The 12,022-nt window shown below is 51.1% G+C and overlaps 1 protein-coding gene across 1 annotated transcript; it reads left to right on the top strand.

The window, feature by feature from the left end:
* Positions 1-458: 458 nt before the first annotated feature.
* On the top strand, positions 459-8,327 carry Coq7 (coenzyme Q7, hydroxylase). The gene is made up of 6 exons (XM_026402476.2): positions 459-613; positions 4,064-4,242; positions 5,123-5,237; positions 6,115-6,254; positions 7,277-7,345; positions 8,128-8,327. The coding sequence occupies exons 1-6, from the start codon at positions 541-543 to the stop codon at positions 8,203-8,205; spliced, it is 654 nt and encodes a 217-aa protein (XP_026258261.1). The 5' UTR covers positions 459-540; the 3' UTR covers positions 8,206-8,327.
* The last annotated feature ends 3,695 nt before the right edge of the window (positions 8,328-12,022 follow it).

Below are 12,022 nucleotides of genomic sequence, written 5' to 3'. Positions count from 1 at the left end.
GCGCTTTACCACTGAGCTATTTATTTTGGGACAGTCTTGCTAAGTTGCTGTGGGCCTCGCTAATAATTGCTCAGTCTGGCCTCGAAACTGGGATCTTCCTGCCTCGGCCCCACTGGGATTACCGGGGTGCGCCACTGCATCCCACTAATTTCTAGTTTTTAAGAGGAAGTAGGAAACAGAAAAATCTTCCACGGAGGTAAAGCAAAAGGTACAACAGCTCTCTCAATAACCCTCCTGGTCGTCTTTCCCGGGAACTTCGATGAGAAACCTTGAGCCTGTCCAGACCTTTCTTAAGAGCAATTTAGCATTCTTATCGCCATAGCAACCCAAGGTTGCTTCTGAGTGATTGATAGGGACCGCATCCAATAGACAGGGTCCATTTGCAGCTCTCAGCCAATCACGTGAAAGCGTGGACCCGGGGCGCTTCCACTGGTACCAGGGCGAGTTGCGTTATTCTTTACGTCTGCTTACATCATCATTCCGCGCCAAGAGGACAATTGACCCGCAGAGCTAAACAGCGTCTGCTTTGTGAGCCGGGAGATGAGTTGCGCCGGGGCGGCGGCAGCTCCCTCCCTATGGCGGCTGCGCTTGGGCGCCCGGCGGCCCCTCTCAGGTAAAGCGGAGACTCGCGGCCACGATATTGCGTTGGGTCAACGGGCCGGCGAAAGCTTCAGGTTCGGGTCGGAGAGGTCACGGGGAAGACGTTCTAATACGTCACAGGCACGCGACGGTGCGAGCTGCGTGACGTCATCCGGGGGGCGGGGTTTGTAGTACGCCGCGAGGGTGACGGGTGGATTTCGGAGGTGAAGCTTGGTTGGGGCTTTGGCTTAGGGTTGGCTCCGTGGGTGGCTCCGAGGGTGATGACGTAATCGCAGACCTGCCCTGAAATACACTGAAGACCGAAGTTTTGAACTTGTATAGACAGTATTGCCTGCCCAGGCTTGAGCCGAGACCGTTTTTCTGCTAAAAATGTAGTTATTATATACACTTACAAATATGAGACGATACCCACTATTCTCATGAATATGTGCTAATTTTAAAATGGAGATTAGCATGAAAATGTTTACAGTGTGCCATCTGCAAGTGGAGATATTTCCTTGATTAATAAATGGATTCGAATTTTTAAATTTAAAAATTTAAAATTTTTAAATTTTAAAATGACGGATGTTATTTAATACCAATTCATAAGCTGATTTAAAATCCTCCCCTATACCACTGAAAAATTTCCAGGGACCGTCATTGGATATGGGATACATGGATATAAAATGATAAAATTGAGGGCACTGACCCTAGATTGCAAAGTATGCGATAATGCGATCAGAACTCAAAGACTTGTTGAATGTGAATTTTAATGCACTCCTGCTGAGCCGATGAGCGTAACATAATAAGAATCAACTCATTTTATTTATAAATTTACTTTGCTTCCCAGATCACAATTTATCCTCCTGATAACTCAGGAAGAAAAGTTTTATTATTATATGTTTTCCCTTCAAAGGAAATACCTTGGCCAGAGTGGTGGCAAATGCCTATCATCCCAGCTGTGTGGGAGGCTGAGGCTGGAGGATCCCAAGTTTGAGGTCAGCCTGGGATATTTAGTAAGACCAGTCTCAAAACTAAAAAGGGCTGGGGACATAGCTCAGTGGTGGAACTCCCCTGGGTTCAGTCCCCATTGCTGGGAGGATGGGGGGAATAGCCTGATTATTGGGAATTTTTTAATGTAAGAAATATTCTGATTTGTGTGATTTATATTAGAGATTGGAAAAACATTTTCTTTGTTTTTTAAATTGTACATGGTCCTTTTATGCTTTGCAGAAAAAAAAAATTATTGCTATCTGCAGACCCAGGGATTTCTGATTTTAGGCATTTTCATTCTGGGGCCCATCTCATGCTTTACAAAGATACTTTGCTGAGATTGTGAAAAAATGGAAATAGCAAATATTATGATACCCAGGCCTCTCACCACCCCTCCACAAACCCCACTACCCCCACCACCACCCCTGACAGAAAACCCCAACTTATCAAGTGCCTGCATCTGGTAGGGTCTTTTTTGTTCTGTTTGGGTATTGTGGATTGAACTCAGGAGCCTTTAACCACTGAAGCCCTTTTATTTTTTATTTTGAGACAGGTTCTCACTGAGTTGCTTAGGGCCTCACTAAATTACCGGCTTTAAACTTGTGATATTCCTGCCTCAGCCTCCTGAGTTGCTGGAATTATAGGCATGCACCACCATGCTCGGCAGGGTGCCTGAATCTGGAAGAGTGAAGTCATGTTAGGGAACAGTCTAGTTAGTCTGTTTTAAATACAAACATAATCCTGCCCGTTGCCTGTTAACAGCCCTGTTAATCTGTGTATGTTTGAACTCAACCTGCATACTCAGCCCCTTGCTATTTCCCAGTAATTTTTTAAGTGTACTGGGTTGTCCCTAACTTTGTTTCCCATAATATGTTTTTGGGTGCTGGTACAAGTGAAAGAACAAGCAAACAAGATAATTTTGAAAAATTGAGCCAACTCTTCAACTTCCACTCTTAGATCCCATCTTTCTACAAGGAGATCAGTCTGCTGGAGGCCCCAGTCCTTGGACTTGGAGGCAGACACTTATGCCAGGCTACCTTGACTTTGTGCAAGGTCTCACATTGTTCTCCACATGAAACATGACCATGGGCAGCAGTGACCCACTGTCTGATGGAACAGCCCTGAGTGGGGTAGTATGATTGTCAGGTCTTAGATTCCATCTGGTCTGTGATCTCTGGCTCTTGGACTCAACCAGACTCTTCAGTCAGACCTGCTCAGTGAGACGGAGCAGGTCATGCAGAGGAGGAGACCAAAGCAGAGTCAGGATACTTCGGAATCGCATCTCCACACTTCTTTGTTTAAAGACCCGAACTGGTAGAAAAGTTCAAACTAAGAACCACCCCAGATTCTACCAAGCCTATGCATTGACCTTGTGTCCAAAGCCCTCAAGCATTTTTAAATGGAAGAACCATAGGTGTACCCAAAGTAAGTTTTTTCACACATATTCTGGTTGTGAAAAGATACAATAGTCACAGCATAAGTCCATGAAACACATTTCAAAATGATTCCAGTGTAGGTCAGAGTTGACACTACCAATTTTCTATCTGCCAAATGGGGCAAACCCACCTTAGACACCTAAGCATACTACGGAACCCTTCTCTTGGGGGGGGGGGTACTTCTTGAGATCCCCTAATTTGGGGCTCAGATTAACCATTTATTGATTTTTTAAAAATTAAATCCAGTGTGTCCTAAAGAGTTTACATTTTGAAGATAAGAGGAGTTCGGTTGAAGTGATTTGGGACCAAATGATTAAAAAAAAAGCAAAACAAAAAAACAGCTGAGCCACAGGGCCGCGCTCTGAAGGCCCAGTGCCCACAGGGTGGTGTTTAGGAGGACGCCAGCTGTGGGTTCCACCTTTGCCTGCAGAGGCTTGTGGAATACCTGAGGTGGGGTGGGACGGGAGCTTCCTGGAGATCAGCCGGGGAGGGGCCGAGTGTGACATCAGTCACAGCCTGGGTTGGAGAGAACAGCGGGAGGAGGGGGCGAACTGGGAACCATGCCCGTCTGGAAGCGGCCGCCAGGGTCACCATTCCCTGGTGGGAAGACAGGCTGGGCCTTTCCAGATCCCTACCCTTAAAGTGAAGTGGAAGCCCAGATGGTCAGGCGAGATCTGTGTTTTAACATGGCAGGTTCACACTGCCCAACACTGCTAAACACGTCCACGCTTAACACTGCAGAACGCACCCTGGGCACGTCTGCCCAGAGGGCAGGGTCGTTCATGACCTTGGTCCTAGAGTGCCCCCTGTCTGTCAAGTATCTCAGCCAGGCAAGGAGGCTGAGACGGGATCGCAGGTTCAAGGCTGGCCTGGGAACAGAGCGAGACCCTGTCCCCAAATAAAATCAGAAGGGCTGGAGCATGTGGCTTGGTGGTAGAGGCCTAGCACGTGTGATATTGTGGGTCACATCCCCAGTGCAGAAGGCGGGAAGGGAGGGAGAAAGCAGCGTCTGGATTTCTCCTGGGAGTAATGAAGGACCCACACCTGCCTTGCAGCTTGCGGAAGCAGAGTCAGCGCGAGGGCCCGCAGTTCTGGGATGACCTTAGACAACGTCAACCGCGCCGCCCTGGACCGAATCATCCGGGTGGATCATGCAGGTGAATATGGAGCCAACCGAATCTATGCGGGCCAGATGGCCGTCCTGGGCCGGACGAGCGTGGGGCCGGTCATTCAGGTGGGCACTTCCTTGTTCTTCTCCGCCTGGTCCCCGGATGGGTGGATCTGAAGGCCTTGCAGGAATGACCACATCAGTCACGCATTCCTTCCCCAGGGAGGGGCTGCCACCCTCCAGAGAGCGCACACTGGTTCCTGGGGGCAAGGTGGAGCACAGACGCAGTGGGCAGGAGGAGACCAACCGTGTGTGGGTGGCATTCAGAGTTCATGGTGTGCACAGGCGGTGACCCAGAACATTGAGAAGAGAATAATGAACAGCTCAAACATTTGATACCAATAGTACTTACATTCACCCGTGCTTTCACCCCAGATCCCAAGCTCACTCAAGCCAGTGGTTGGGATGTGGGACCATCCAAGATGAGTTGCCTGCTCTGAGTCCTAGGGCAAGTTACTTACCCTCTCTGTGCCTCACATTCTTCATCTGTATAATGGGGATAATGATAGTTTGCTCTTCACCAGGTGGTTGTGGATTGAGCAGGTGACCTGTGTGAAGCCATTTGACAGTAGCTGGCACTCAGAAGGGCCACCTGCGTGTTGGCTGTTTTCATGCTACTTTTTGCATTTGATAGCAGTAGTGCTCACTTTCTAGTGATCTGGAGGGAATTAGCCAGTTAACATTCCGTCCTCCTGGTTTTGAAATGGGTGAGACGTCTTGCTCATGTGCGTGGACCTGTACTTGAGATGACAGGCTCCTGTTGGTTTGTTGGTATTCCCTTCTCGGTGACAAAGACTCCTTTTAATCTGATGTTGTATTTTTTCAATGACGTTGGGGACTGGGGAGACAGCGGTTGTCCTGGTCCCCGTTCCCCTTTGACCCCCTCCTGCCAGGCCAGTGGAGCCTCCGCAGCGCCTGCCTGTCTTCATTCTTCTGCTTCTTACAGAAAATGTGGGATCAAGAGAAGGACCATTTGAAGAAGTTCAACGAGCTGATGGTCGCCTTCCGGGTCCGGCCGACGGTTCTCATGCCCTTTTGGAACGTGGTGGGCTTTGCCCTGGGTGAGGCTTGTGTGAGCTTTGGGGTCTGGGTGATTCATCACGTGGGTCCCATTTACTCAGTTTTTTTTTTTTTTTTTTTTAAGTTAAATGATTGGATTTCCTTTTTCTCTTTTTCTTTTTTTTTTTGCTTAAATTTCTTTAAGTGTTCTTTTATAAATAGAAAGTACAATAAAGACAAAAAAGAGGGGGAACAAGCTAGGCTAATTCAGTTGTAGCCAGACACTGTCCCTGGCCCAGAGTCCAAACCTGAGGCTGCAAGCAGGGAGGAGAGTAGCTGGTTCAGACGGTCAGAGGCACACTCACCCCAAGAGCAGACTTCCTCTTGGCAGTAATCAAGTTCAGAGACCCTCAGGATCTGGATGAGGCGGGGCTCACACCAGCAATCCCAGCTGCTCGGGAGGCTGGGGCGGGAGAATCTCAAGTTCAAGGCCAGCCTGTCTCAAAGTCAAGTTTCAAGAGGACTGGCGGGGTGGGGGGGGGCAGCTCAGTGGTAGGTGGTAGAGCGCGTGCCGAGTGTGCACGAGGCCCTGGGTTTCGGTGCCCAGCCCTGCAGGGGAGGGGGGAAGCCCAGGAATGAGAAGAGCTTTCTCACCCTGTGATTCAGAGTCTAAGGGGGGTCCCGTCCCACCTCTCACTTTGCCCCTGGGGACACACGGTAGCATCTAAAGCATTTTCAGGGGTCACCTCTGAGCAGGTGCTGGGGCATCTAGCTGGCAGAGGTTAGGGAGTCATATATCTGACAATGCTCAGCACACACCCCGCCCCAAAGAATGACCCGGCCTCAAATGTCCTGGTGCAGAGAATCCTTGGCGTAAGGCGATCTGCCTCCCCGGGGTTTCTGTCCCGTACTTTATCAGTCTGCGTCTGGCGATTCCAGGGGCTGGGACTGCCTTGCTGGGGAAGGAGGGCGCTATGGCCTGCACCGTGGCGGTGGAGGAGTCCATAGCGCATCACTACAACAACCAGATCAGGACGCTGATGGAGGAGGACCCTGAAAAATACCAGGAGCTTCTTCAGGTGACTGACAGCATTTGAAAGGGGCTGCCGGAGGGAGGAAGGACAGATTGGCACAGTTGGCGAGAAGACAGACTAAGGATATTAAGGGATGACTCAGACAACTAATTGTTAGCACCTCATTTTAAAGTTGAACAAAATAGCTGGGTGTGGTTGGGCACGCCTGTAATTCCAGTGGCTAGGGAGGCTGAGGCAGGAGGATTGCGAGTTCAAAGCCAGCCTCAGCAACTCAGTGAGACCCTGTTTTCAAATAAATACAAAATAGGGCTGGGAATGTGGCTCAGTGGTCAAGTGCCTTTGAGTTCAATCCTTGGTACCTAAAAAAATAAAAATAAAAAGATTTGAACAAAATGAAGCACAGAGAGGTGTAGCCATTTGCTGTGGTCACACAGCCTGGGGAGAGCAGGGCTCTCCCGACACCTCCTGTGCTTTGCTGCACATCCCTATCATTGGTGGATTCTGAAGAGTGAATGAGACTAAATGGATGAAGTAATAGATGTCCTCAGATAATTTTCCATAAAATTGGGGAACTGTTTAAATTTGGTAGTTTCATTTTCCTGTTCTTAGAGATGGGGTCTTGCTGCGTTGCCCAGGTTGGCTGGAATTCCTGGGCTCAAGTGATCCTCCCACCTCGGCCTCCCGTGGGCTGCATCTGCAGGTGCGCACCTGCACACCCAGCTCTACGGAACCATTGAGTTTTTAAAGCCCAAATCAGAAGCTGGCAAACCCCAGCCTGTGTCCACCCTGTTCTATAAATAAAGTTTTATTGGAACACAGCCGTGCCCACCATTTGCATTGGGGCTGCCCCCCCCCCCCCACACACACACACACACACGGCAGTGGCGGAGTGGAGTGCTGCAGCTGCACGCAGGGAGCACCCAGCAGCCTTGACTGGCACTCTGTGGCCCCTCCTGGGGACAGTGGCCTCCCCCAGCCCTAGACCTGACACGAAGGGTTGGCCTTTGGAATAAGGTGAACCTCGGGCGAGTGGCACTGACTTGCGCACCTTCCTTTTGTTTAAGTAGGTGATAAAGAAGTTTCGAGATGAAGAGCTTGAGCACCACGACCTGGGCCTGGACCACGACGCGGCATTGGTAGGGACCTGACGTCACTGCGGTGCTTTGGGGAGTGGAGGTTTCTGTTCCCAGAAGAACACACTGTAAAGCGCTGGCCCAAGGGAACCACCCCGTCACTTGCAAAAGCAGACCAGCAAGTGCGCGCTGCTCCAGAGCAGGATCCCGCTTCTGCCTGATCCCTGTCCTGTCCCCAGGGCCTCGGAACGTCCCCTTTCCTGTGAGAAACGGGATGACGGACGCCAGGATTTTGGCAGTGGCAGACGCATTCCTGTCTCTCAAATAGCTTTTGTCCCAAGTTAAAATAAATTGCTTCCTAGATCTTATTTCTGATGCAGAGAAGTCCCTCTGCCCTGGTGGCCCCGGCTCACACAGAAGTGAGCACGTGACATGTTCCCTGTGGCTTTTGTTGTGCAGTGCTGGGGACTGAGCCCAGGGCCTCCCGAGGGTTGGACACACGCTCTGTGTCCCCAGCTCTTGTTTTTGTGATGTGTTTTTATTAGTGGTCACGGTTACCCACGATACTGGGGTTCATTTTGACAACCGCATGCGTGGACAGTCGTTCGACCCGTCTGAGTCTCCCTTGCGTCCTCTTACCCCCCTCTCGTCCCTCCCCCACTCTCCTTTGTCAACTGATCTTCCTTTGGTTTATTTGTTGATTTTTAAATCAGTGCTTTGTAGACACATGAAGGTGGGTTTGCAGTGGGCCATTCATACGTGGGTGGATCGGTCGGTCAGTTTCACCGCCCTTGTTCCCCTCCACCCCCTCCACCCCTCTATCCCCCTCTTGTGGTTTCTGACAGGCCCCAGCATACGCCGTCCTGAAGAGCGTGATCCAGGCCGGGTGCAGCGCGGCCATCTATTTATCAGAACGACTTTAAAGTCTGCCTACTCCTCCCTTCTGTGAAGACAGTGGCCGTTTCATGAGTGACCCTTGCGGAGAAGGAACTGTACAATTGTTATTATGTGAATCTTGTTAATAAACTAGAAGTTTTTCGTTTTTCGTGAATAAAGCTTTCCAGTGCTGGTTTCTTCCTGCAGTCGGACGCCTAAGGCTCATAGGTCACTGGGTAAGTTCAAGAGGCAGCAAAGGAAGCGGGTCCTTGTTTGGTCTCGTGGTGAATTTTGTCCTACAGCTTCAAGAACGAATCAGTAAGTCAATAGGAATCTTTTTTTTTTTTTTTTTTTGGTCCATTTGTGATGCTGGGGATGGAACCCAGGGCAGCGAGCTTGCTAGGCAAGTGCTGTACCCCGGGCTCCCTCCCCAGCCTCAGGGACCTTTAAGGGGGGACAAGCTGGAGTTCACTGATGACAAATGGCAGTTTAAAACCTGAGGGTGTTCAAGTTTCACTGAGCAAGATTATGAAGTCCGTGGAGTCAGCCGAAGGCTCAGTGTTTCTGCTCTGAGCTGTGTGTGTTGGGGTGGGGTCTGTGGTCAACACTGTCCTCCACCCACAGGTCCTAGGAGGTGGGCCGTTAGGAGGTGACCAGGCCAGGGTTAGAGGCCTCAGGAATGGAGCTAGCACCGATACCGGAGGCCTGACACGCCTCAGCCCTTCCACCCTGTGCCACAGAGGGCGCCGTCCCTGTGGAGGGGACCGTCACCAGACCCGAATCTGCTGGCACTTTGACCTGGGCCTCCTCGGCCTCCAGAACCCTGGGCAGGACATTCTTGTTGTTTACAAGCCACCCAGCCTGCGCGGTTTGGTTCCAGCAGCCAGAACAGAGACGGGCGTGTTGATCCCAGAGCGGGCCGACTTGTGGATTATTTGCAAAGTCAGATTATAACCATTTCCTTAAGGTCTGATACCAAAGGAATGAACCAAAACTAACATTTTCATACTTTAGCTGGGTGTGGTGGTGCACACCTGTAATCCCAGCGGCCCTAAGCCACTCAGTGAGACCCTGTCTCTAAATAAAATACAAAAAAGGGCTGGGGGTGTGGCTCAGTGGCCAAGTGTCCCTGAGTCCAATCCCTGGTACCCCCCCCAAAAAAAAGATTTTCATACTTTAAAGAACTATTATATGGTTTCCAAATTTTAATATTATTTAATAAAATCTTAGATCAGTGGTTCTACTAACCATATACCGAGTTCTGTTCGCGACTAAAAGGCTCAAGGGTCACTCCAGTTGAACTGGGCCGACTGGGCTGGGCAAAATAACCACACGAGAGACACAAATACCTTTTTATTTGGGGTCGCTGTGATGGCTCCTCTGACCTTAAAGGTCCGCAGGAAGAGAGAGAGAGAGAGAGCATGCGCTGACCCCTGTTATTGAGGAGAAGCTATTCAAATGAGGCAAGGGGTCAGGTTTCAGGGGGCTGAGTCTGTCTTCATGATGACCACTGTCAGCAGGTTGACTGACACCTGGGTAGGCCACACCCAAGGGCACAGTAAGAAGGGGACACATAAGACACTTCCACGGAAGATTCTATCCTAAACAGGGCAAGGGGTTATGTTACAAAGGAACAGGTGAGCTAGCTCCACCCCTGGGGCTGCAGCAAGACAAGCCTGGGCAGGAAGACAGAGTCACTGGAACCCTAGGAGAGCGGGGCAGTCTAGCAGCACAGGTGCTTGACGCCACATGGCCCAGCACGTGCCAGGTTGGTCTCCCACAACTGTATGTTAGGAAGTCCTTTGAAGCTTTTGTTTTTTTTCATCTTGGCTGGGCACAGTGGTACACTCCTGTAGTCCCAGCTGCTTGGGGCACTGGGGCAGGAGGGTCTCCTGAGCCAGGCATTTGAAGTCAGCCTGGGCCACGTAGCCAGACCCCATCTCTGAAAGGGGGAAAAATAAAATTCAGTTCATAGACAAAAAGTTCTGGCTTGCCGAGGCTGGTGCCAGGCTCAGAATGATTTCAGAAGGTCCCCGGTGGTCCTGGTGATTCAGGCCTGGGAGCCCCACGCCAGATGCTGGCTTCTGTGACTTCGCCTCCCAGGGGCTGGCCTGGCTAGCTTTGTGTTGTCTGGATTCATCCTCTGTGTCCTCCTTTCCACAACCAGGAGTGGATTCAGCTCGGTGAGCTCGTGTCTTCCAACAGTCCTCACGGTCAACACGGAGGGGAAGGGTGACAAGTTCCTGGTTCAGGCCCTGAGCTGTGCCACCAGACGCCTGCTGCTTCCCTGCGTGGAGCTGGCCCTCCCAGCCCCGTGCTGCAGTGCTGCCTGTGGCCACGTTATCGCTCAGGGGGGCCTCGTCCTTCTCTCCTGTGGGAGACTGTGAGTTCATGAGGGCCAAGCGTCTGCTCCCAGTTCTTGGCACCCGGAGGTGCCCACCTAAAGGAAGGCGGTGGAAAGGAGAGTGGGCATGGGGGGAAGAGGACGCTCCCAGGCAGGGGCAAGGCTGCCCTGGATTCAGCCTCCAGGTCTTCTTCCTGTTGCCTTTGACCTCTGGATGCTGGAGGGTCCTCGGGTGTGGCCCGGCCCTGCTCTGGGTCCGTCTTCTCAGGGATCTGCCTGTGTCTGCTTCCTCCACATTTAGATCTCAGGCCCGACTCCCATTTTCAAATACCCGAGTGCCTCCCTGACTCCTCTTGGAAGACAAAGAGGATTTCAAAGGCCCCAGGTGAACTCTCCACCCCAAACCCGCCTCCCGTCATGGCTGACGGCAATACCAGGCCCAGATCCACGCTGTCACCTCTGACTCCTGCCCGTCCCTGCCCTCCAGTCAGCCAGGACAGCTGTGACTCCAGATCCCTCCCACCACCTCCGCTGCCCCTCTCAGACCCCACTACCCTCCCTCCCACCTGGACTCTTCCAGAAGCCTCCCTACCGCCTCCTGCACCTCCCACAATCCATTCTTAACCCGGCAGTAGAGAGGCGCCCAGAGCTACAGCCACATCAGCTCACGCACAGCTCAGGTGTCCCCGTGTGTCCCCAGCCCCCTCACAGTACAACTCCCTAAGACGGTGTGCAAGACCCCTGGGACCCTGCTCCAGCCAACCAGGCTCCTCAGAGGCGCCAGGCACACTCCTGCCCCATGTGATTCCCGGTGGCTGTGGCCTCCGCCTGGAATGCTCTTCCCCAGATGGCCCTCACAACTGCCAAGCGATGCGATTGCTCGAATGCCACCCTTCAAGGGAGGCCCACCCTGACCCCCCTTTTCAAATTTGCAAGCCCCACCCCAGCCTCACATACCTGTGGCTGTGATTTCCTCCATGGCACTTACCACCCTCCGGTATATTATGTGGTGAGCTCTGTGAGGGCAGGAAGCTTTGTTTTAGCCACCAATGCATAGTAAGTAGGTGCTCAATAAACAGTGACTATGGGACTGAATGGACAAACAGCTCTCTTGAGAGTCAGGGGCATGGCTCAGTCAGAGAGTGCTTACCTGTGGTGCATGAGGCCCTGGGTTCAGTCCCCAGTACCACACACACACCAACACATGTGCATGCGCACACACACACACACACAAACAAAAGAAATAGCTGTCCCATGTTAAAAGTCATTTTTCAAATAACTAGTAATTCCAGGCTAGTTCTATGTGCATCTCAGCAGAATTCAATGGATATTTATTGAAAAAAAAAAAAACCACCAGAAACTAAAGAAAGGCCACGCCAATGTTTCTTGCTAATGATTAAAAAAAAATCTGGGTATCCAAGTGCAAAAGAATGAACTTGAACCCCAACCTTATAGCATTTTATGAAAATTAACACAAAATAGACTAAAAATTCAAATGTTAGTGCCAAAACTCAAACGCT

Source organism: Urocitellus parryii, chromosome 9, assembly GCF_045843805.1.
Source record: "Urocitellus parryii isolate mUroPar1 chromosome 9, mUroPar1.hap1, whole genome shotgun sequence".
Taxonomy (NCBI): Eukaryota; Metazoa; Chordata; class Mammalia; order Rodentia; family Sciuridae; genus Urocitellus; species Urocitellus parryii.
Note: the sequence above shows the minus strand (reverse complement) of the source record. Positions and strands in the feature narration are given on the sequence as shown.